General features: G+C 39.9%; 1 protein-coding gene across 4 annotated transcripts in view; it reads right to left on the bottom strand.

Annotated features, from left to right (window-relative positions):
- Positions 1-25,255, bottom strand: part of PPP3CB (protein phosphatase 3 catalytic subunit beta) — a 45,053-nt gene extending 19,798 nt beyond the window's left edge. For 2 of the 4 annotated variants that reach the window (XM_048946774.1, XM_048946775.1), the window contains exons 1-5: positions 25,079-25,255; positions 11,534-11,734; positions 9,252-9,376; positions 6,090-6,201; positions 4,579-4,724 (exon numbers count right to left, since the gene is read on the bottom strand). In XM_048946774.1, coding sequence (XP_048802731.1) covers positions 4,579-4,724; positions 6,090-6,201; positions 9,252-9,376; positions 11,534-11,734; positions 25,079-25,148 — 654 coding nt within the window. In that variant the 5' untranslated portion in view covers positions 25,149-25,255. Of the gene's footprint in view, positions 1-4,578; positions 4,725-6,089; positions 6,202-9,251; positions 9,377-11,533; positions 11,735-25,078 lie in introns of those variants that run through there. The other 2 variants (XM_048946772.1, XM_048946773.1) reach the window with 1 other exon arrangement.
- Between the last annotated feature and the right edge of the window lie 1,395 nt (positions 25,256-26,650).

Genomic DNA, 26,650 nt, shown 5'->3' with positions numbered 1-26,650 from the left:
AAAAATGTATATCTCTCTGCCTCTCTTCTTTAAGAGATAGTTCAATTTTATGCAAACATTTCCATATCAATCACTAGGCACAGAATCAAGATTCCTAAAATACTGTTTCAGCAGAAGGCTTGGCAGTATAAATCAACAAAGCAGCATCTATAAATTGATGGTCACGTGTCTGAAAGAGACACTCTACCAACACAGCCGTAACATCAGGGTGAATGAACTTCACAGGACAAAAATTGGAGTATTACAAGTTTCACAAACTTGCAATTTCCCAGAAACAAGAAGCACCTGCAGCAATCTTGATAGTTAGGCTTTACTGTCACGGCTACTACATCTGTCCTCTACCAGAAATGAGTATGCCAAAAAAATAATTATTTAGTTCACGTAGTTAAATAACTTTCCTGAAAGTCAGTAACACAGACAGAAGTTCATCCAGAAAAAAACTGCATCTACATAGAATTTTTCTTTATTTCTGAGTAATGACTAAACTGCTTTAAGCTGTGATTTCCCTTCATGTGCTGGATGCTGCTGCTGACTGATTTGCAGAAGAGAACTGTCTCCTTATAAGAACTTCTGCTAATAAACCAGAAGGCTCGCAATAGTATACAGTTGTCTTGATGTTTACAGAAGTTGCTTCACACACCACATTTGTATCACAAGTGTATGGTATTTTCCTAGATAGAAGAAGAGGATTTTACACCACCTATTTAATTTAAATACGTGTACAATATCAGTGTATGCCAAGCTCTAATGCAACTATCGAAGCCGCTGCCAACCCATGAAGACTGAATAAAGTTACCACATGATTATTCAAAAAACAAAAAAAGGCAACATTTCTAACAACACTGTCTTATATTTATAAATGTGCTTTTCATCAGCAGCCATATCCAGTGCAGATCTCTACATATGTATATAAACACACGAGCTTATAACTCATCCTAATGTAGCCTTGAGCATTATAAAAGCAAATGTAAAGACCAACATAACAGAATTACTTTCTAATTAAATTCACTTGACACTTTGAAACCTGATTAGCTCTAAGACTGAGACTAAAAGAAAAATAAATTGCAATCCCTTATAACAGACTGTTTTTGCACACAGTTTCCTTCATGCTACTTTCCAGAAAGCTCTGACAATCTTCCTTTGCATCTGTGATGCAGGAAGAGCTAAGGCCTCATCAGAACAGCACAGTTTACTAGCCTTTCCTTATCACTTCTCTCTCTCTTTCTCTTAACATACAGACATCTGCATGTTAAGACTACCTTGAAAAATGCAAAATATCTCAATACAATTTCCCATTTCTACCACAGAACTTGTATATATGCTTCATATCTATTTCTACCATTTTATTCTTCTCTCTCATCATTCTCCTTGACTGCAATATTCTAAGTGAAATACAATGACGTTCTCAGTCTCCAAAATGGTCCAATTCAGTAACAAAAAACCCACAAAAAACAAATGATTTAAAAGTGAGATAAACTGGACAGCAGCCTCTAATTCTGAGGAGAGGGAGAAGTAAAAATGGAGTGCAACCAACAGAGACAATTCTAAGAAACAATAGACAAGAAAAGACAATACAAAAACAAAGGGGGCTATCAATATTTACAAATATTAGTACAAAGCAAAATTAGGAACATAGTTTTTCCATACCTCTGATATTTTGATATTTTTTGAAATAAGCTCCAACATACCCTTGTTCCATATGTATACAAACTTATTTTTTTCTCCTGTCTCACCTGTAATAATCCCAAAGTTTTCGTAGAAGCAACTATTTCTATTCTACGCTGCTATGAGCTGCTTTTCAGCTGTCACTAATCAGGACAGGAAAACGGGTATGATTTCCAAACACATCAAGCAAAATACAAACGTTGCATTCATACCTCTGATTGAAGGAAAAAAGAGGAAAGCCAGAACACTGGTTCAAAATTACAAGTTTCTGTAGCACTCAGATTCTGTTTTGTCTTTCAGCTTTTGAAAATTCCAATGGGGTAACAACCCCCCTAATGCCACAGCAGCATTGCTATTCGTACGCTCTAAGTAGAAGTAATAACAGCCAAGATGCCCAGCTGCACTGATAAAATCGGCTACAATTAAACAATTTCTAAGAAAATAGCACCTAGCACTTAGAAATTTCTAAGAAAATAGAAAATGTGGCACCAATCTATACCTGTCATTTCAACTTCAAAAATTGTGCTTCATGTCCCATTCAAGTCTACAATAAGGCTGCTAGCAACCATTGGAAACTTACACTTTCATTCAGCAATCTGAAACCTTCTTCCAAACTTACACGCTTCTGAATCCTTTCAGAAGAGATTTATAACTATTCCCACGTATTCTGAAAATACTGCAACAATTTCAGTTTTTAACTTCCACAACTGGTTAATGGGAGCACTTCTTCCTTAAGATCTGTAACTCAATTTGTAGGTAAAGTCTTCTAGGAGGCCCATCAAATTGTTTATAATTATTTCATTTTAATCTAAGTTCATTATGAATATAAAACTTAATCTTAACAGTTGCCATAAAACTCAATCAATTCTATATCAAGTGTAGCAATTAGATTTCCTGCTCGAAAATACTATCAGAGTTTCAACTCCATTTTTTCTTTTATCATAGCCTCCATTTCTTGTACCAAAATTCCTATAATGAAGTAAAAGAACTATAAATTCCCATCAACAGGATAAATCATTACAAGTAACAGAATGTTGAGTATTGTAATCTGGAAACACATTTCAAAGGGTTCGCAGCTCTAAAATCCACTTTTGTAACCAAAATGCAATCAAACAGCCTCATTTTTCTCTGTATTTTCACAAATTGCAAAATATATTAAAAATAGAATTTCTTTTATTACACTGTAAAAGAAATTCCAACAGGAGGGGAAAAAAAATCTTCTTATATAAATGCACTAGTTACCAAAGCCACTGTACTAGGGATATTACTCTAAATATCTAAAAACTGCAGGTTATCCACAAATGTTCTAAAACTAACATCACTATCACAAAAAAAAAAAATACCCCAGTAAATTATTGTTTTTGTTTTCTCTTTTTTGCATCTTTAATGAAGAAGGTACAATTTTCTTATTTCTTGTAGTTTAGAGAAAAAGTACAGGAATGACTGCTGAGCCATGACAGATACTATAGCCTTCCATGACCAAGTAGTACTGGTGTATTTTGGCAAATATCAAATCTCTCAACAATACAAGTGATAACAACTCCCAAGCAGATAGGCCTTTAGAGAAGGAATGTGCACCTTAAGTTACATAAGATTCACTTGTCCAAAAAACTTTTCATAACAGAGAAAAAAATAAATGTTTTTGGTCCCTTCAGAAGCTTCTGTTTCCAGTAGAACTTATTTGGTATAACCAGTTCCTCCAAGGATTTCAGATACCAGAAAAGACACGACTACACGTACACAAAGAATTTTGGAAAACCACACAAAATGCACTCCAGCAGTTGATTCAAGGCAAAGGAACACTCTTTCCTCCCATCTCTCATCTCCTTTCCGTTGCCCCCCCCAGTGAAACACTACCTGGAATGACCTAGGGAAGGCAGTAATTCTGCTCAATTCATTATTTCTAGTCTTCAAACAACTGGTTATCTTTTTTTAAAATTTCCTATTGAGTAACTCAAATGTTGAAAATAAGACCTAGCAATAAAACAACATTCATCCCAGGCTGTTTGCCAGTATTTCAAAACCTGAATAATCAGGACTCTTTCTTGGCAGAAGAGCCATGTCCTGTAGTCAGGATGTCAGCTGAGTTAACTAAAATAAGTCAAAAAAGAGTATGCAAGAAGGAAAGCAACTGTGTTTGAAATTCTCAGATACAATCTTGACCTGACAGCAGCACTCTACAGAAGCTGAAACAAATGTATTAGAAAAAGACATCTTATGTCATCACAACTGTCTTCCCTTTAAATTGCACACTATTAACCACTGAGTGTTTCAATTATTCAGTTTTTCAAAGTTTTCAGTCTCGTCACTGATACAGTCAGCACTTTTCCCACAGTGGGAAGCATTCTATAGCTGTTAAGCAAATACCTTCCATATCTGTCATTTTAAATAGCAACCCAACTTTGTAGTAAACATAGTTTCATACTTTTTCAAAACAGAAAAAAAATCCACATGCTCAAGAGAGTAAAAATAATTTTTTTGAAGAAATATAAGAACTGAAATATGCAAATTGATTTACCAAATGATTTCAAGACTGCAATTAACTTCTATTCCTGAAAGCCACAAGAATTTCAGTTCTTATCTAGTAAAAATTAAAAGCTCTATTTAGATTAGATATGAAGCTCTTACATGTACTACACGTCTTAGGAAAGAAACTTTGTGGAGTTTTTGAGGAGTTTTTGTGTGGTCTGCAACAGTCCCAGCTGTCCCCACTGAGATGTACAATGAAAAATGCACTAGCTGGGCCAAGCAGGAGCACACATAAAAGCCCTTGGTCTCAATTTCAGATCTTGATTTACACTTCCATAATGGACAAGAACAGAAAATAAAGTGACAACTTCACAAACATAAATTTGTTTATCATCACACAAATACCTGTACTTCCACTTAGTTTCAAATACACAAAATACTCACTCTCCTAATGTCATCTAGTGTATTAATTTCTGGTGAAAGTCCACCATGAACACAAAGAAACTGTTGATTTAAGAGAGCAGCAAGAGGGAGGCAATCAAAAGCTTCCATGCAAGCATCATAGACTCTTTCAGAGTATTTTATTTTACCTGCAAGAAAGAAAACACAAATTAAGAATTTTGTGTTCCACAGAGAGTGCAGTCTAGTGGATCATAAATGTAAGAGTGAAACTGACAAATTATATACTCAAAACAAATACTGTTGAGTTTAAATGAACATTTCCAAACACTACAATAGCAAGAACATTTTTAAGAAATTCTCTTCCAGAACTGACAACTGTTTTCCATTTATTATGGTGGTTTTTTTTAAAGTGTGGAGAAACTATTTTTATTTAAAATAAATAAATAAACATCATAGAACTATGGGAACTGCTCCAGAAGTAATGCCTTCTATTTTATTATGTTGATTCATGACAATGGAGGCAGATGTTATGAAGACAGCAGAGGGTGAACCTCCTACCAATATTCTGTTACACTACACTGTGATGTGACATATAGTAGCAGAGGCGCAGCCTGAAAAAGCAATGTCAAACATGGAAGTGCATTCGACACAAAGGTAACTGAATCCCTCCATGTGGAAAAAATGACACCCATTGACATCCATCAATGCAGAACATTTATGGAGACACCAAACAGTGGATGTGAGCACAGTGAGGCTGTAGTGGAGCATTTCAGCAGTGGTTACAGTGGGCCGCCTCCACTGGTGCAGATGTTTACAAGTGCAGCATGCAGGTCTTCTTCATTGCTGGCAAAAACGCACAGCTAATGGAGATGAATGAGTTGAAAAACAATGTCTTGTACCTGGAAATTTGCTCTATCAAACAGTGTTACTGTGCTCTTTGTATCTGTTGTAGTTTCCATGGAAATCAATAGGAGGCATTACCTTCAGAGTGATCAACATATTTTGTGCTACACAACATACCTTAAAAAGTACTGAGAAGTTTCTGACTTCTCATTTACAGTGAAATGCTAAGAAGTGATTATACATTATATCACATAACTTCTATCTTTGTTGAAGACAGTTTTATCAGAGTAAACATTCCATTTATTAGTGCATCAATACTAATATGGACTTTCAAAAGTAGGAGCAGCTTATGTCACCACGAGTTACCTTAGTAATATAGTTAAAATCAATACCCAAATGGAAATTACTCAGCAGCAGAGTATTGCTAGCTTCACAACTCTTGATTACAGCCAAGAAACCAAAATAACTTTCTTCTCTCCAGTATTTATGCGTTAAAGTTTACTCCATAACATATCTTTACAAACAACAGCCTTCTACATACTTTAACTCCACTGCCACACTTAACAGCAAGCAGTTTTACAGAAGTTAGCTGGGTTTCCAAAAGTTTGCAGGACTTTCATTATACTAACAAACATCTCTCAAGCAAAATGAGAGACTGGAAATCATTAGGTGGAAAGTAAACTAATGTTATGTCCTTAGGCAATACTTACATTCTTGTTTAAAGGTAAAATACTCTGTTAGGTGTCTGCATTCATGGTTGCCTCTCAAAAGAAATAACGTGCTTGGATAGAGAATTTTCAGGACCCATAAATACAGCACACACTGTTGGAAAACAAAGACATTCAATAAATTACACTTTAAAACCTGTTACTACTCAGGCACTTTGAGTAAGAATGCCAACAGCTTCAAATATAAGAACAGCTCAATATGCCATTACATAAATACAACGCCACTTCTCCCGACCCAACACAGCAATTCTGGACCAGAGCAATACAACTTGTTCAGTTTCGTCTAGGCAAAGCATGTCTCAGTGCACAGAATCTGATTTCATACAGGAAGCAGGCATATGCTAATGGAAATAAATGATACACAAAATCCATGAAAAATCTGTTTAATTTAAAGACATCTTGTATTTTTTAGAGTGGTTTTTACACCAAGAATTTACCATTTCTGCCCCCCAAAAAAGGAAACGCTGCTTGTTTATTCATTGTTCAAGCAGCAAATTTAAGGCAGTAGAGTAAATTTTCATACGTGATCGTTACTGCAACATCAGTAGCAAACACTGTCGGGGCAGAGCTGCAGAACATGCACAGTTTTTGAAACTTAGAGCCTGTTACCATCCAGCACTCCTGAATACCCAAAGTGCATTTCTTAAGCTTCAAATCTAATTTTTGTATTTTTAACTGAGCACAGAACAAATTAAATCCCAGTAGTTCTGGACCACCTCGAAGTCATCTGCAAGTCACTACTATTTTTTTCCAATCAATATAGGAACCCTGAAGCTATCATTCTTCAAAGTTACTTTGCATAGTACGGTAAGTACATGAAGGAAGAAGGAAAACAAAGGAAACATACATTGAAAAAAAAAAAAAACACCAAGGACTTTCATTGAGAAGTTCAACTAAACTCATTATTGGTTTTTCATCTTAGCAAAAATATACAAATTAATCATTTTTCTATGTTTTTGTAACTGCAAAATATCTTGAGGTCCTGCAAGGTCCCCAAGACTCTTTAAAACTACTTCCCAGCAGAGTACATTCAATTTGTGACAAAACTGCTAATCATCAGATAAATACGTGAATTCATTTGGCAAATTCTGTAATTGTGAAATATTTCAGCTTATTCAGTTTGTATGAAAAACTTATAGACACTGGCAATCTTAAAGATTTGCAACAGACAAGTGTAAAAGCAGTGCTTTTCTGCCAATAAACAAGTGTTAAACAAAATTGCTGGGATTTTAAGCATGGCATCTATTAAGTCAAAAAGAACATTTATTGTATTGATCCTATACCAACATATACATTTTTTTATTATTATATACAAACTAATTGTCTATGTCCTATTACTTTCAGTATAGAAAAGAGGAACTTGTGCATATTTATGGGAAGAACTCCATCTTGATCCCAGTATCTGCTTTATACAAATATAGTACAGCATGTAGTGAATTTTCCCACTAGAAAAGATGGCATTTGTTTAATTGAAAATGGTTTACTACTGAAGTATCAATGCAATTAAAAATGTTTTAGGATAGACCGATTAAAGAATTTATTAGAGAAAAATCAATTTTCACTCTTTGTGCTTTTAAAGATCTTACCTTCACTGTTCTGTGAACAGACAATTTTATCAAAACTATGTTACATTTCCAGTCACTAAGAGAAACTCTGAAGTAACCATATATGAAAACTCCCAAATTCTACCCGGAGATTAAGTCACATTTCCTAAATATGAAGGATTAGCAAGCAAAAATTTATCTAGATTTTTTAATTTAATTTTTAAGGAAAATGTTGGAAGCAAAGGGCTAAATTTATTATTTTAACACACTATTTTTTCCTTTCTCAGGGAAAGGTGGGCACAAAGCACAGGCCCACCGCCGTGTACTTACAGCATTTCAACTTCATTCAGAAAATCTGCCACATACTTTACTGCTGTTCCTACAGCCACTTTGAGCAAAAAAAGACACAGATTACCTCAATGAAGAGAAGCATATTAAAAATCCTGGAGTGGTTTTCAAGAGTATATTTAGCATATCTTTACACGTTCCACAACTCTATTTAGCATTCCAAATATTATATTAAAAATTAAATTATAATAATATAAAATAAAACAAATGAACCTGTTCCAATCAAAATATTCAAGCACATCCATTGTCCACAAGGTTTTCTTAAGTGTAATGCTTGAAAAGTTGTTTTGTTGCTACAGTTCATCGTTGCTATGTAAAAGTCCTTGAAAAGAACAATTAAATTCTTTGTAATCACCAAGAACAGGCCACAGAGACCAAATGAATATACAGCACATTTACATTGCAATTCTTCCTTACAAATGACTTTCTGAGGCAATCATTCTTGCTGCATCTCCTGTTTGTCTGCTGTCCCTGAAAATTCCTTAGTGCATGTCATTCACAGTACATACACATGCCCACACATAATTTTAATACAAAACCTCATACACCAAACATTGAAAAATGCTATTTCAAATGGCATGCTACTCTATTAGATTTGGCATCTATGAAGAGATCCCCAGCTGGCTCAAGAAGAGTAGTTAATTGAAAAATCATACATCTGGAACACTGATATGAATCTGCGAATATCTCTGATGTGTAACACGTCTCATAGACATGCTGAAAATTAAAAAATTATTTGAATTCAAAATACCTGAAAAATTAATGGCAGATATACACATGTCATCCTTTGGGAATATCTGTAACCACCCTCAGAATTTTAGCAAAGAAAAATAATAATAATAATTCAATAACATTATACATATAAAAGGAGTCTTCTTTGTAGAGATAAATATTTTAACACACTGAGAGAAGGACCTCTCAGACACGACTTTTGGTCTCCAAAAACTTATAAATGCACCTTAATGCATATTCCCAGAGAAGCAACATTATACATAATAAAACTACAGAATTCAACTGTCATAAAACCCAACTGCAGAAAGAGGAGGAGAAACAAGTAAGTCTGGTGATTTCAACAGGACAGTCCAAACTGCTGGTCAATATCCTCCTGTAAGTAGGCCTTTGTAATAGAAGGAAGCAGAGCAAGGATGAACACATTCACATGTTACAGCAGACCTAAAATGTCATTTGCAAATCTCCACGAAAGCGTGCTTATAGAAAAATTTAGGACAAACAGATTAATATATTCAGTTACCTCTATACTAAAATAACCTCTGTCTACATAGTCACCGAGGAAGAGGTATCTTGTGTTAGCAGGTGATCCTCCCACTTCAAACAGCTTCATTAGATCAAAGAACTGGCCATGTATATCACCACACACTGCAAGCAAAAATTTTGTTCAAATTAATTTAAAAAAATCTAACAGAAAAGTTACTAAGTTATAGTTACGTAAACAGCCACAAAGTACTTCTAATAAAAAGACATGCATAAAAAAGAAATAACAGAAGTTTTTGAAGCTTCACCTTCTGCTGCTCACTAAGATACTGTTCTCACTACATGTAGCAATGCTCATAACAATCAGATTTGCATCTGGCAGACTGTGGAATATTTTTCAAAAATAGTTAATACACAGAGCATTGAGGTCTTGAAGGCTGTCAGCAGCTCTTTCCTGTCTCCCCCAGCCCCTTATGTATCTTCACAGATCTGCCTTCGTATGCATTTTGAAAAGGTATTGCAACGCTGCTCTGCAACAATTTGCTGTTTCCACGAGGGACTGAAAAAAGCAGGGCGAGTATGCCTTTGTTTTCTATCACACCTTTCAACATCATCATATCTTCTTTTCTACTCTTCTCCTTCAAATAACCACGATCATTATTTCAACAGTGGATTTTTCTTGTGGTTGTAGAATATAAAACAGTACAAGATCAGTGGTCAGCACAACCTAAGGCACAAGTGCCAAAGATAACAGCTGGGAAGACTCTGAAGAGCACGCAGCAATGCCAGGTCATCTTGCAATTAAAAAAACAGACAAACAAACAAACAAAAAAACAACCAAAACCTAAACAACCTCAAATGGAAGAGACAACTGCTCCTAACTCCTAATTCCCACAAGAATTTCCAGTGCAATGGAACTCAGGAGTTGCTTTCCTGTTTCTGCAGGGAGGTGCTGCTGATAGCACTTGAGAGCCAATGCCTTCTATCGACACAAAATGTCACTGATCAGCAGACCAACAGTCTCTCGACTTCTTGGTGTGCATCAGTAAATTTGGGGTGGGGAAAACAAGTCCTTCTAATTTTGGAAAGAAGCATCAGATGTGGCACTTGGCATATTGTTATTTCCTTGGAGTAAAACAACTGTCACAAAGACCTACAAAACATTAGACCAAATAAAATGCATCCTCTTGTATGTCACTTCTCTGAAGATATTTACTCAAACTCTGCAAGAACATTCCTCTTTTTCAGATTCCAATATACCAGTAACACAGGGCAGCTACCCAAATGAAAGGAAAGATAAAAATCCTAAACATATGGACATTAGTTTTGATCTAGAACTTGAAAATATTCTGAGTTCAGTCATTCAGTTATTTGTTTCCACCAGGCCAGTAGTTTAATTTTCTTTAAAATGCCAACACCCACATACTACTTCCATGTTTTCATTTGCCTGACATTAACAAATCAAAGCAAGCCGATGCCCTGAAATAAGCATCTGGAAACACTTAGTTTTCCAAGGCCCATTTAAAAGAAAGCTTTCAAGTTAAAGACCACTTGATTTGAACACACAAAAAAATAAAACCTACATTCATTATTTTAAATTATAGATACGCAATATAAAATATTTTCTATGAATCTGGATTTTTTGTAACAACAACAAAAAACAATACATTAAGGACACTAAGTCCATCTTTCTCCAGGTCAAATACAAACAGAACTAGTCCAAGTACGAAAATATTCCTATAAACACTGCAAGTCAGTTTTGTATCACAGCAGATCACTCCCATTACATTAACGATGGCAAAACAGTCTTAGCTTCCCAGTACTACTACTCTCATAAGAACACCTTTTGCACTCAGTCGTCAATTTCGCCTACAGAGGAACTATAAGGTGTATTTTTCACTCAGAAAACTAGGTCACAGTATTTGCTTCAAACAACAGCAATTAGCTGCTCTTCACATATTTAGATTTCAGAATAATTCTGAGCTCACTTATCTGTTCCGGGGAAACATCTCTGCTCCCACTTACATCACAGGAATTAGAAATTCATAATTCACAAGCATTTCACTACTTTCTCTTTTGTCATTTTAACCCTGCTTACTCAGTTTTAATCCCCAGCAGGTTCAATGCCTCAGTTTTATACAGTAATGAGCAGTGTCTTTTTTCAGGCCATCTGAGTGCTGCTAAGCAAATGCTGCGTGAGATTATTCAAAAAGATTACACAAAAATTTTATTCTAGTGATCCTTAAGAAAAACTATACTAGTGAAAAAAAACCTGAATATTTTCAAAATTTAATTATTAGTGAAATAATCTAGAAACATTACCTGTAATTGGTGCTTCAACTTCTATCATAGTTTTTTCTCTCCGTAATATTGCAGCACCCTCATTGATGATTCTAAGTGCAATTTCTTCATCCACTCGACCTTCCTTTATCAAGTGGTTCTTCAAAATGTCAACCCTGGGTTTTCCATCTGTGTCAAACACTTCTTCAGATGTCAAACGATGCGTTGGTGGAAAAGGGACAGCTAAAATTTAAAAGAAGAAACATTAGTCGCAACAATGCTATTCTGAATATATATCCCAACGGGAAGAAACAGAACTGCATCTATCATGGAACAGCTGTTAACCAAAGCAAATTTACCTTCCAGTCAACAAACTCAATGACACCAACAAAAAATGGGATAGAATAGTGCTTTCTGCATATGTATTAAAAGAATTAACACCTATACATCTGAATAGAAACTACAAAATTACTGAAAGGCACAGCAGAACATACAACATTTTAGAGAGTCAAAATTGCCTTTGTTCAGGAACATGATATTTCTCAAATACACTAGCATTCTCCGAAGGAAAAAGTATTTGGGATGCAGGAGATCCATTTAATATCCACTCAGACTTGCAAAAGGCACTTTAAAATATGGCCATCATCAAAAACTCTTCAAAACAACAACAAAAAACCCCACAAAGGTAGTAACAAAAGGATAGAAAACTTTTTAAAGGTTTGTAAGAAAAAGGAGGTGACGGCCAGCATGCGGAAAGGAAGGTCACAAGATCACCCCCCTAGGATCTGTGCTATTTAACATATTCATAAATTACAGTGAAAAGGAGGTCACTCATAGAGGGGTGCAGTTTTCAAGAGACAACAAGTATTCTGAATAATGAAGAACTGTGCAGGTTATAATGAGCTCCAGTAGAAATACCGAATGGCTCAGCAAGAAAACACATGAAATATTAATAAATGTGAATTAATGAAGGAAATAAATTCTAACTTTACATATAAAAATCACAAATTATAAACTTACTACTACTATTCATTATCAAGGTCTTCCCTACTGCTCTAGAAAAATACCCAATTAAGAATTACTAGCCAGGGAATAGAAAACTAAGTACGACCATTATGCCACTGATAAATGCAGCAGGCAATTTGGGTTCACTCATGTTATTAAGGGAAAATAATAATTGAAAAAAAATAATTAAACAACAACAACAAAATTCCAATGTTTTCTGCTACAGGATTAACAAAGGTAAGCTAGAATCCTTCAGCCTAACATTTTGAAAACTAAGGGGGACTGTGACACAGATCTATGGCAGCATTAATGGACAAGGGGAAACAACTCTCCCTCAGCCTCTGTACAGGAGAAAGGCAGCAGGACGGAGTCCGACAGTTTGAAGTTCTGTCAGACTGCTGATTAAGCAGCAGAACAACTTCATACTCTCAGAAAAAAATCTGCAATTCTGGGAGCCTGTGGCATAGCCATCATGAATAGATGAAAACCCTTCATCAAGCCTGTTTTCCTTATTCCCCTGTTGTACTGTCTCCAAAAGATTTAACTGTGAATTGAGGCTGTCCACATACCTGACACAACTCTAGAAATGTCTATAAGTATCTGAAATCCGGATCCTGTTTTGTGGATCAAAAGAGATCCCATGTGATCCATATCTCAAAGAAGCAAAGCACATGAGAGGTCTGAATTGGGAACCCAACCAGGCTTAGCAGCTGCCAAGACTGTGATTTGACTGCAGCCTACATAGGAGTGTAGAATATCCTGAGTTAGAAGGGACCCGCAGGGATCACTGAGTCCAACTCCTGGCTCCACACATCACCACCAAACATCCAAACCTGATGTCTGAGAGCACTGTCTTGAACTCCAGCACTCGGGCTGTGCTTGCTGCCCTGTGCAGCCTGTTCCATGCCCACCGCCCTCTGGTGCAGACCTTTTCTGTAACCCCCAGCCGCCCTCCCCTGACGCAGCTCCATGCCGTTCCCTCAGCCCTGTCGCTGTCACACACAGCAGACCTCAGCGCTGCCCTCTGCTCCCAGAGGAGCTGCAGCCGCCATGAGGGCTGCCCTCAACTCCTCTGCTCTGACCTGAGCCAACACAGGGACCTCAGCCGCTCCTCACACACCTCACCCTCCAGATGCTCCGCCATCTTCGTAGCCATGCTTTGGATGCTCCCTAACAGCTTTCTGTCCTTCTCACGCAGTGGCGCAGACCCGCAGCAGTGCTGGAGCTGAGGCCGCACAGCACAGCAGGACACCCCTCCCCTCGCCCGGTGGCAGTGCTGGGCCTGGTGCACCCCGAGGTGCGGGGCCCTATGGCTGCCAGGGCACGCTGCTGGCTCAGTGAACTTGTCTGACAGCAGCAGTTCATTCCTGCACATGCAAAACGCATGTGGGGATCACGAGAGAGGAAAATATATCAAAATTCCCACTAAGCAGTGCACCCAAATATCATCTAGCTTATGCAGGATTACAGGTGATAAAACTAATCTAAAAGATATGTAATATATATATGTGCATATATGCATTCAAAGAATGAAACAAAAGGAGCAACACTGTTCAATTCCTCCCATTTAAATATTATTTCAAATGTGATTTAAAAAAAATTAAAATAGGAAGAAACATTTCTACTGAATGGAGATCCAACTGCACGAACACACTTGCAGTTTGTCAGTTTGCATTCTCTTTCCTTAGTTTTCAAAGCAAAACTTTACATTTTAAAATCTAAGCTGAAATACTAAAACATTGTCTGGCTTCACTGAAGTTGACTTCTGGACTGCTAGCAATATACTGCTACCTTCTGTTCTGTGCCTTAATAAAAATCTATCGGTAAAACAACTGACACATTTTGACTGAAATGCAATTATATTAGAAAATAAACTGCAGAATTGCCTGTTTTTTTTCCTCTAATAACGTTCATAAGTAAAAAGATGCTGAAAATCTTGCTTTGACGTTACACAGCATAGAACAAATCTGGCATTTCAGTTTTGGACATAAATGCTTTACTAAGTAAACAGAATAGCTTTCCTTGCAGTCCCCTCTAGTAGTCACGTTCCACTTGGAAGTGTTAAAATGCTTTGTGATCCAAATCTAAGAAATCAAAAGGCATCCACTTCTATTGCATGTACAACAACTATTTAAAAACCTGAATCTGCCTCTGAAAAGAGAAACCCATCATTCCAACAAGATAAATTTAATTCACCTCTGGAAGCATTTTACCATGACCAACACCACTTCAAACTCTTGCATTTGCTGTTTCTGAGCTTGACTTTCCATCCTCCATATTCTCTAAATGTTATTTTTGCTTTATTTGGTAATTCATATTAATCTCCATAATAACTTTCTAGACAATCCCCTCTCCTTTTTACACACTATTTGTGCCACAAAGAACAAACCAGCTCTACATAACATAAACTTCAGATTAATCAAATATTATCTAATAAAGTAGGTCTATTTCTCTTGAAATATTTTTCCAGATATGGTTTTGATGACTGAATTTTGGCATAAGTGCTGTGGTACTAATATGACCCAATTGCTGTATTGCACCATCTAGAATTAATAAGTGATACTTCTGAAGGTTCACATGAAGAAACCGAGGAGCAAAAAACATGAGAAACGAACTTGATGAAGGTCACAAGGCACAGATGCTAAGCTCGATGAAGAACTTATGCTTCTGAATTTAGGTCCATGTCAAATGCAGTTGGTGCAGCTACACGAACATACACGCTGTGAATATCCACGAACGAATGCACACAAAGTGAGCTGGTAGGTGAGAAAGTCAGTTACTAAACAGGGAAGACACGTCTGTTTGCAGGTATCAAGTTCATGTAAGCTTACAAAAGCAGGTGGTTCCTTTGAGGAGAAGGGACCATGAATGCCTTCAGTACTGCCAAGTTGAGCTCATCCTTTTATGCGATATCAGACAATTCACCTGGTAGATTTCACCTACACTAACTGTTGCAAAAGCATGAAAATCATGCCTTCACAGAACCACAGTAATCAACACCAAGACGCAGTTTTGTAGAAACTGTGCTTCATTAGCTCTAGAATTACTCCTGGAAAATGACCTACTTTGGTGAAAGACAAACCTTTTTACTTTCTGGAGATTTTCTGAATAGATGCAGGACATGGCAGAGAACTGGATGTTGAGGTACCCAGTTTCACTCTCGCACAAATCATTACTGATGCACTGTGACAGCCAATGGCCTCACAATTCAGAAAGATGGTGCTGACCTCTTCTTTGTGACATTTGGAAGTACTTCAAGGGTTCTAAGCATGTGGCAGGGAGAATTTTGCTTTCTTAACAAAGTTCCAGGTAATATTTTTTAGATTAGATTCTTAAAAAAAAAATAAAAATCTATTTCAACCAACTATTGAGTTCATCTAGAAAGCTGCATTTTCTGTGAGAATATAAAGACCTCTTCCGTCTGACCTTCTGTCCAACGCCTGGGAAGAATTGCACTAAATTATTTTAATCAATATCTGTACAGAAATTATACTTAAATGAAAAACTGAATATCCAAGGCTTGCCTTTAATATCCCAAAATCATGAATGTTAGTATCAGAAGCCTTAAAATTATTTCCCTGGAGTTTAACACAAATCTTTTTTTTAACAATATATGTACTGCCCAAGAAGAATATCTTTTAGAATAATCTTCAGAGAAGGAAGAATAAAACACAGCTAGTGATTTAACCTGCATCACTCACCTGGAATAAATCAGCAATACTTCTTATAAAAATTGATTCTTTCCACTTCAGACCTTTTGTCTCAACAGTTAACACTACATTAGAGCTTATACCTTTGAAAAAAATACTAAAATAACATTTTAGTAGGTTAAGGATGACCATTTTTGAAGCATGCAGACCATTTCTGCAAACTAATGGGTTTAATTAAACCTTTGATGAAGTAGTAATGGAATGTCATAGCCTAAGGAAAAAGAATTGCAGCATGATGTGTTCCAAGACAGAAATACAATCTGTGTGTTTCAAAGTCTTTGTGCAGAACCTGTGCTCTTGGGACTGCAGCAGAACAGTAATTAACAGTAATTACCCTAAGGAAATAACATGGTGTTGGTCATTAAAGGATTCCCTTCCACTCCCTGCAAAGCTAAGCAACAGATAAGCACCGAGATGAATTGCTAAAGCAGTACACACTGTGCTACAAAATAACAGACTACATCCCATCGGTAAAAGTAGAGATGTTAGTAACAAAGACAACACACCATGACTTACAACAACATACAGGATTTTCTAAACTCAAACTGTTGCTTACTGGTAAAATGTAATCAATTTCACTTTTAAAATATGTACGGGTGGTACAGTTTTAAGAGCACTGATTCAAAGCTTTAAACATTAAAGTCAGGGAAAGAAACAAGGAGTAACTTGGTTTTGTCAGCAACAGGCGATGATTTTTTTTATTCCTATTAGCGTTCATTTGCAGAGAAGAAAAGAAAATGGAGCTTTATATCGTAGTGCTACTTAAAATAGAGATCACAAATGAAAAAAAAAATCAAACAAAAAACCCATCCCACTTCTAAACCTAATTCTATAGATGGACTTTTACAAATCTCTGGATTCATTCATTTACACGTTACAAAAAAGCGTGCTATAGAGATCCAAAACTCGTCATCAATCCAAATGGATAAATTTGCAGCACGCTGTGAAGAGGTTCAGAAGCAGAAAACCTACATTAGTGTGGCACTTCACTCAATGCAATAATCCCTGCAGAGAGGTGCAGTATGGCAACTAACACAAACATGCTACTTCCAGACCCAAAGCAGATCTCACATTGCCTAGTAACTGACTACAACAGTAGCTGCTAATAAAGTCTAACATGTAGATGCTGTAAATTTAAACCACACTGGTATATATGCCCATTTTACTAACTGTGGTTAAACCTGGCTTGTATCAGAGGCACCCTGTTGGAGAAGGTTAATGAAACAAGATGAGATCAAAGCTCCTAGACAAATGGTAGGAAAAAGTACAAGGGCTCAACAACGTACTCTCACAAGCAACTATGGAACTGCTCCTAAAATCTCCAAACTTAAATAATTCTTTTTTTTGTGTCTGACTTTGAAAGAAAAATGAGCCCTTTTTCCTCTATACTGAGGACTCCACGTCACGTTCTATAAACTGGGCTTTGGCTTTATAAGCACACCCAACTCCCCACTTTCCATTTTAAAGGTGTTTTCGGTTTCACAGATAAAGCCTCAGTTCACATTGCCAAGGTTACTAAACACAGACATTGGGTTTGTGTCACATCTCCCAGTTTAATACGAGGGAATAATATGATGCACTGGTGGTGGATACACGTGAAACAAACGTTGCGTCTCCCACAAACTGGTAAAATGTCAGAATGGTTTCAGCTGGATGGGACACTGAAGACCACGTAGTTTCAAGCCCTTGCCATGCATCTCTTCACTTAAGAGGTGCTCCAACCTTCTGATCATTTTCATGGCTTTCCTCTGTACACACTAGAACAGCTCCACGTCCTTCATGTGCTGGGGGCTACAGGCTCAGATGCAGCACTACAGGCGGGGCCCCATCAGGGCACAACAGAGGGGAACAGTCATTTCCCTCGCCCTGCTGGTCAACTCTCCTTTGAAGCAGCCCAGATACTGCTGGCCTTCTGAGCTGCAAGTGCACACTCACTGCTGGCTCATAAAGGCATACAACTCATAAGTGAATACAACTATGGCGCTCTGTGAAGAAAAGCCAGCATTATTCACTTCGCCAGCATTGTTGTCTGTGTTTGCTGTTTGGCTGTGTTCTGTGGGCTTCTGGGGGCTTAGGTTCTATGAATGCATCGCTAACTATGAACCAGCATTCAGAAAAAACAACAAACCCCAATTCCTAGTTTATCTTCTGGTCTGTCCCTGGAGTTTCCACCTCTATATACTAATATCTATATGAACCAAGAAGAACATCCACGACTACTACTATAAGGACAAAATACATCCAATTGTCCTCTTTCACTTGGTAGGACATCACGCGATGAAGAAATAGCACGAAGACATCACAGATGGTGGGGCTACAGACCTGCAACCTTGACAGTATTACTCAAACACTAACACATGACAGCATCTTCTTGAATCAGAAAGCTAGTATCAATAGCTGTCAAAAGATACAAGTTATCCCACTCATCCCAAACAATACAGTACACATTCTGTGAAGTCAGTTCCTTGTGGATTATAGCATTACTCTGAAATGCCACGAAAATTATCCCTTTATTCAAGTTTCTTTAAAGGCATGTCTCTTGCTACAGTGTCAAGTGTTCTTAAAGCTAAGACAGATGACCCTGTCGACCTCGAAGCTTAGCGAAAGGACTGCAGGCACTCTTTCTTTCATCTCTTGCAGTCTTAAAAACTCCATAACATTATGAATCTCAGATGAAACCACGGTTATGCCTAACATGCCATGCTGCATTCACCTTCTATGCTGAGCTTTTTTTCCATTAATTTGGTGAACGCTTTTGAAAATTTTTCTCAGAAAGAAGTATTACTTGTCTGAAAACCACTAGAGGACCACCTTTAAAAATGACTACACTGCATTACAATAGGAGATTATTTAATGTTTAAACATGCTTCTTCTCCTGATACACAGGACTTTCCCTCACTGTGCTTCATGTTCCAAACAGGGTGGCTTAAGGATTTCCTCTAGCAAAGTAAGTTTCATTACTGCATGTAATTGCTATGAATTCCACAATTTAAATCATAAATTATGGGAAAAAGTATTCCACCTTCCCTCATACTCATTTCAGGAAAATGTTGTTCAGTACTGCTGTTCTCCTTTTCACTGGAAAACAGAAAATGCAGTTATTTCCTGCTAATCTTTTCTAGTGAGAACTGATGTAAGCAGCACCCAACAATCCCCCTTGCTCATATACCCCTTCTCCAAGTTACAGATTCATAATTTTCCATTCTACCTCACACAAAATCACTCTGTGCTGCTGAACGTATCTCTAGATAAAGAAGAAAACCAGGATGGGGGACCAAAAATTACATGCTGCCATTCCAGATGAACATTTAACACAAGACATAGGAAATGGATGCTGCTGCTCTCTCTTTCTCTTTGTCCTAAACTGATCCTCTAACGATCCCTAAATTCCCATCAGTCTGTCCAACTGTCACCAAACTAGTATTTTCAGATACCACCCATACAGACCTAATGTTTATTTCCAGATCTCACCACAGCAAAGGATGTTCCTCCCCTGTAGTCTCTACTACTCGGCCTTTGTCACAGCTGTGTCTCCTGCAGCTTGGCAAACCACCCGCTCAGTCTAACGGAGGCCTTCTGAAACAGCTCTGGAAGTTCACTACCATAAGTGAGCACTATTACTTTGCTATTCATTCTGCTTTCTAAATAATTTAAGAATATATATATTAAATATATCGGGGAAATTCTTTACCCAGAGAGTGGTGAGGTTCTGGAACAGGCTGCCCAGAGAGGTTGTGGATGCCTCGTCCTTGGAGGTGTTCAAGGCCAGGTTGGATGGGGCCCTGGGCAGCCTGGTTTAGCATTAAACATGGAGGTTGGTGGCCCTGCATGTGGCAGGGGGTTGGAGATTCGTGATCCTTGAGGTCCCTTCCAACCCTGTGATTCTGTGATATATAGACAGATGTTAATCTCCTTCAAGTATAGAAGTTTATTACCCAGCAATGTATTTTCTTTCCTAACTAATTTTGATCCCAAAGAGGACATTTCCTCCTTTGTTTACTTTAAAGACTCCGATGAGGGAGCATGATCAATGGCTTTGCCTGGATCAATCACATTACTGGCTCCTCCAAATAAATGCCAAAAATTCCTCTGGATTTCCTTCTATGAAAACTGGACTGATTCCTATTTAATACCATATTTCTCCAAGGACTGAGTCAGTCTACTCTTTCACAAGTGCTGTGAGTCTGCTTAAATTAAACTCACTGATCTACAGCTCTTCAGTTCAATCTGGAGCTTGGTAAAAACGCTGCTGTGCTCCACTTCTCAGACTTAGAAGATGAGTTATGCCACAGGCTACAGAAAATAGATCAGCAATTTTGCACCTGAAAACCCCAAAGAAAAAAAAAATTCCATTAGAAAAAGAATACCACTAGAAAAATATCTTCTGGTCCCAGGATATACACTCTTTAAAATTCATACTGTTGGTATGTTCTGAAACCATTTACATTTCTGTGAGACTTCTTCAGTCCCATTCAGAAAAAAAAAGAAAATAAAAAATTGACACCTGGGAAGGAGTTCTTTGGCTCTTCCATCACAAACATGGATGAAAGTAGTTGCCAGATTTCTGCTCTGGCCTTATCATCCCAAGCCTCACCCTACTAAGGGTGAAACTAAGGCAGACGTGGGTTTCTTTGTTTGCTGCTCGTTCTTGTTGTTTACAGTTCATGCATTCTCATTACTCCCTCGAAACATGAGAAAGAACACATACGGCTTTTCAAACATTAACTCATCAGAATTCTGTTCCATTCCACTTTCTCTCCCACATCATAACTATGATTTTTTTCCCCCCAAAGTTTTAATATTCTCTTTAATAGCCTCCTCCTCTCCTCAGTCAGTTTTGAATCAGGCTAGGCAGCAGCATAAAGGCATTCTAAGGGTCTAACTGTATTTTCAAAACGGTTGTCCAGCTGCCTGTATACACCTATCCTTTCATCTGTGTGTTTTGTTCCTTTTTAATTTACATCAGACTCCCTATTTTGAAGTCAAATGTTACAATTCTTTTTCTCACACATGGACATCACTGCCAAAAAATAGCTATTAGTATCTTAAGTTAGGATCCCGCTCTAGGCTAAACCATGAGCTACTTCTCGTTGGGATTTGTGGAGTAGTTGAGTTGCTTCAATAAACATCATTTAATAGCTAAAAATGACCATCTACCTATCACACTTCATCATAGCTTTTATTCAAAATAAAGGTATCCTGAAGTCTCCCATCACCAGGAAAGCAGACATCATCTTCACAGATGTTGACCAAAGGCAGTCACTCATTGCAAAAATAAAGTAAAATCAGAAGAACCAGACAGAATCATTAAATACAAACAGCAGTTCGAATGCTATCTTCCACAAGACAGCACAACACACTAAGTGTTCTTCAGAGACAAAGAGGGCATCTCAGAAAGCATCAAATCAAGAAGACAGGTACCTTTTCTCATCTCTGTCATATGCAGCAGCAGAAGCCCGGCCATCCGATGGCCTGGGGAAACCAAACGCCACAAACAGAATCATACAATCACTGAGGTTGGAAAAGATCTTAAAGATCATCAGGTCCAACCACAACCTAACCATACTACCCTAACTCTGACAACCCTCTGCTAAATCACGGCCCTGAGCACCACATCCCAATGGTTTTTAAACGCATCCAGGGATGGTGACTCAACCACCTCCCTGGGGAGCCTATTCCAGTGCTTAACAACCCTTTCTTAAAGAAGTGTTTCCTGATATCCAACCTAAGCATACCTTGGCACAACTTGAGGCCATTTTCCCTTGTCCTCTCACCTGCCACCAGTGAATCTATGCATTTCAACCCTGCAGCTAACCATTCATTTAAAAGAGAAGCTGCAAGTACAAATTACTTAGACACAACTTAACTAAGAAGTGGAAAAAAAAAAAAAAAAATGTGAGCTTTTAATATACTATAATACATGCAGACACCGATTCATAATTCTTATTTGGAAGGAATGCAAGGCCAATGCAGCCAGACGGCACACGGCGCATCTGAAGCCACGACTGTGTTATGTATATGTCCAATATGAACATTCTACCTGATAACATGTCAGGTATTTTTTAGACATGGGCATCTCTGACTAGTAGACAAATATACAGGTCAAAATATAAAGGAGGCCATATCCTAATTATTACCCCAGCTTTATTAATCAGTAAATTATTTGTATGTAATTAAACTAATAATTTGATTATTACATTATCATACCATTAGTAACTAATGTTTTTTTCTTGAGTATCTCTTGCCTACTTCTGCCAACATGTATTAATAACAAATAATTTAATTTCCCACAGCATCTTATTTTTGATAGTCTCTGTTACTTTTCCCCTTTTCCACCAACAGAGAAAGAAAAAGCTGAAATAAGAGCAACAGATAAAGCAATACAAATACCAGCAAACGTTAAGTCCTGAATTCATCTTTCTCCCTCAGAAGATGTGCTGCACGGAGAGCATGAGAAAAATACAGCCCAATGCTCTACTGCACAGAGACATCAGGTAACAGCACTGCATTTTTCTTCCAAGTTCTGTGGCTGTTCTCAGGGAACTGAGATGTTATAAAAGAAATGCCTCAGCAATGAGAGGCAGAAAACCTGGATGCCTCAAACAGATTTCTTCTGGGAATGGAGCTGACAGCATCCAAGAACCCCTTATATGGTTTTCCAACCAATAGTGCTTTTGAATTTTGGTGAAAAATGATTGCTTTAAGCAGATTCCTAGAAACGTATCCCAGTAAATAAATTCATTAATATCTATCAGTGACAGACTTGATACTTTGTTGAAAAGCTCTCAATTCTACAATGATTCTTCAGCATTTAAAAATTAGAAAGTACAGGACATTATTTAACCATTCAACAGTTTCACAAGCACACCCAGTCCATGCATTTTCATCAGAATAAATTAATATTTTCTGTCCCCTGGCACACAGTGCTGTCTTGACAGAAGCAGAGGGCCCACCTATTTTCAACTAGCATCACCATCCCTGTAATTTGTTCATTGTGTCATACGTAAGAATATGAGGAGCGCTCCCTGTATGTGAGAGGTAGCACGTCTATTTGTGAACAGAGATGTCACATTTTAGCATGCTTTCAACAAATGTATTTCTGTTGCACAGATGCACCCGCTATGCCCTGACACAACCTGCAATCCTGCTACACTGGGGTTGCTGTTGAAATATTTCAAGCTGCACAAGCACCTCACTGGGGCAGGGGGTGGTGGAGCCATCTGCCCTTCATGCTAAGAACACAGCTCAGCACAGCTGCCCGGCTCCCTCCAGAACCCCACAGTTCAGCACAGCAGGTATAGAGCAGGCAGGCTGACAGAAAGAAGAGAAAAATGCCTCTGTATAAACGCTAAATTGGCTGTGATTCTTCCAGATGAAGGTACCAAGGCCTACTTACCTTTAACACGCCTCTATCCCACACAGCCAGGTTCAGAGAAACACTGTAGCCTCAGGCTGTGATCCTGCCAGAATGAAGCAAGCCCTAACTACCCCTTCTAGCAACCAGAATCACAGCCATCACCTAACAGAGCGGAGTTACAGAGTCTTTGGAAATCAGCAGGCTCTTCCACATCACCTGAAGAAATTATATTTGTTACAACAGACTACAGTAGAGGTATAAGACCTCAGCAAGCCTAAACACCACTATAAGTTTAGCACCAACAGCCCTAATTAACACAGGTCCCTAATTTACCAGTTCTATCATTTTCTACTTTCACTATGTGTTCAGACAAATCAACAGGTTAAGCAACCCCCAATGGGTAGCAACTCACTATGAGCAAAGGTTTCCAGCAAATTGGGAAATGTGCAAATTTCCAAAATGTTACAGGCTTCCAAGGGTTTAATTAGCACCTGCTGAAGAGAAAAGCATTCTCTTCATTTCCCAAGACAAACCGTTCAGCTAAATGATCAGGATCTCTCCTCTGAAATCAGTTGGATTGTGTGCTCTTAGGAATGTCAGCCTTGCAACCAGACTGCTTTGTACACAGCCACAGATTTCCAGCTGCCCCAGTCTGCTGCCACAAAGCCATGCTCACAGTGCCACAGCCAAATGCAGCACCATGTCAGACCTCTGGGTGCTACCTGTCATCCAAGCAACCAAAGAGCTGAAATGCTCATTGCTGATGGCATCATCCAAACAGAAAGGTTAAATCTAACAAGTACAGTGCTACAGTTGCAAAGGGTTACTCTCCTTGAAATACTAAGATGACATGGTCAGTGAGCTGCTTTTCACAGCACTGTGGTCGCCAGACAGCCTCAGTGTCACACAGAGCTATTTGCACATCAACGTTTTACCTTTTCCTCCCAGCAGCATAACGTTTGGCTTGTAGAGACTTCCAGTAAAACCCTGACACCCAGGAAAAAAACGGATCAAGGTGAGTCCGTCCATCAGAACCGACCGCCAATGGCAGAGGCTGCGGCTCTTCTTTCCCGGCATCACGACCCGGCATCAATGCGCAGACGGCAGAGAATCCCGCAGAGTTCGAAGGGCCCGACGCCCCGGGCGAGCAGCCCCTGCGGGTCGGTGCCAGGCGCGGTCGGGCCGCACGCGGGGCCGCGGCACAGGCCTCGGGCTACATAAGGCCGCCCGCCCGGCTCAGCCCCACGCAGGGCCGGCCCCGCAGCGGCCGCCCGAGCCGAGCGGCGCCTTCCCCCGGCGGCGCCCAGCGCAGCGTCTACCCGCGAAACGAAGCCAGCCCCGCTTTTCCTCGCCCCGCGCCCCCGTTCCCCACCTGCGGGCGCGGTCCCCGCCCAGGGCCACCCGTCCCTCGCCCACCGCGGCCTCCCGCCGAAGGTCCGGCCGGCCGCCCCCGCGCTCCGCCGGGCCGGCTCCCCCCCCCCCCTCCCGGGCGGCGCGGGGCCGCGGCTCGCTCACCCTTGACGGCGCGCTCGCTGGTGGCGTGGGGCGGCAGCAGCAGCACCTTGCTCCCCTCCTTGGCGGACATCGCTGAGCGCCGCCGGGCTCCGGCGGCGGCTGCTGGGCGCGGCGGCGCCTTCGTCCGCCTCCTCCGCCCGCGGGCTGGCGGGAGAGGGGCGCGGGGCGGCGGGCGAGGCGCGGGCGGCTAGAGGCCCCGGGCGGCGGCGGCCCGGCGGAACATGGCGGCAGGCGCGGCTCCCAGCTCCTCGCGCAGCGAAGGGACGGTCCGCCTCGGGCCCGGCATGCACCGCGCCGCCGCCCCACGAGGGGACTGCGGGAGCGTGGCGAAACTCCTGCCTCCGCCGAGCCGGCGGCGCGGCCGTAAGGGAGCGTGGCGAAACTCCGCTCCCCGCGGGGCGGCGCGGAGAGGAAGGGGCGGGGGCTGCGGCCCGGCGTCGCGGGCTGCCCCGGCCCGGGGAGGTGGCGACGGCGGGGGAGCCGGAGCGCCCCGCCGCTTCCCCGCCCCCCGGGCTGGGCGGGCGCCGGGCTCCAGCCGAGGGGCGGCGGAACGGCGCGGAGCCGCCGGCCACCATGGAGAGCTCCGCGGGGCCGCCCCCGCTCCGGAGGAGCCATTTTGTGAGGCGGCGGGCGGCGGCGGGCCTGCGGGCTGAGGCAGCTTCCGCCCCGCACCTGTGCCCGCAGCGCCCCGGGGCCGTAGCCGTGTGCGCGTAAGGCAGCTCACGCTCTGCCGCTATTCCATAATAAATCGCCGATTTAGAAAACAAATCAAGAATTCCCCCCATCCCTCCCTAACAACAACAAAAACAGTATTTGTTGCTTTCCTCTTGATTTCAGCCTCTCTCCTCAGTTCTACCAGTACAGAGCTGTGCAGATTGCAAGAGCTCCCCAAGGCTAAAAACGAGAGAACAACGAGCAACCAACCCAACCAAGTGCCCTCTGAATGAAACACCCTCTGACTATTCTGTCTGCCAACGAACCCAGCCCTCTTTAGCAGGCATCTATGCATGTACATAAAACGATACCTACACAAACGCACCACACATCTATACAGCTGCTGCTTTGCATTATGGCTAATAAGTGAGAAATGTGTAAGAGCTGTACTGAGCTGTGCTACTCCCCACAGTCAATCAGAAATCATGGAAACACTGTTCCAAAGCCAAAGTTCACAGCAAAGCATTGTTCTTGCCCTACCCAGGTCAGAAGGAGAAGACCAAGAGCCAAGAGGGATTCAGTACCCAGTTTGAGCACGAAAAGCTGCTTGACCACCAAAAATGTATAAAAAAAATAATAGCTTACCCAAGAGCTTGGTTTGACATTTTTAAGTTTATTATATGACCAAAACAGTCCAGGTTAGAAATTTTGAATGAAATATCACTTTAAAAACATTCATCAGAAGCTACTGCTAAACTTAAGGGAATCAGAATTATAGCCATTTGGGTTATTTATTAATGAACTACTTAAGACTTCAAAGCAGATTTAGTAAATACAATTCTATTAATTCACTGTCCATGAGTTAAATGTGTGCATGAACACAAAGAGCTGGGATACATTAGAGTACGTACCACAAAG

The sequence above is a fragment of the Lagopus muta genome, chromosome 5 (assembly GCF_023343835.1).
Source record: "Lagopus muta isolate bLagMut1 chromosome 5, bLagMut1 primary, whole genome shotgun sequence".
Taxonomy (NCBI): Eukaryota; Metazoa; Chordata; class Aves; order Galliformes; family Phasianidae; genus Lagopus; species Lagopus muta.
This window is presented reverse-complemented; position numbering and strand designations above follow the sequence as displayed.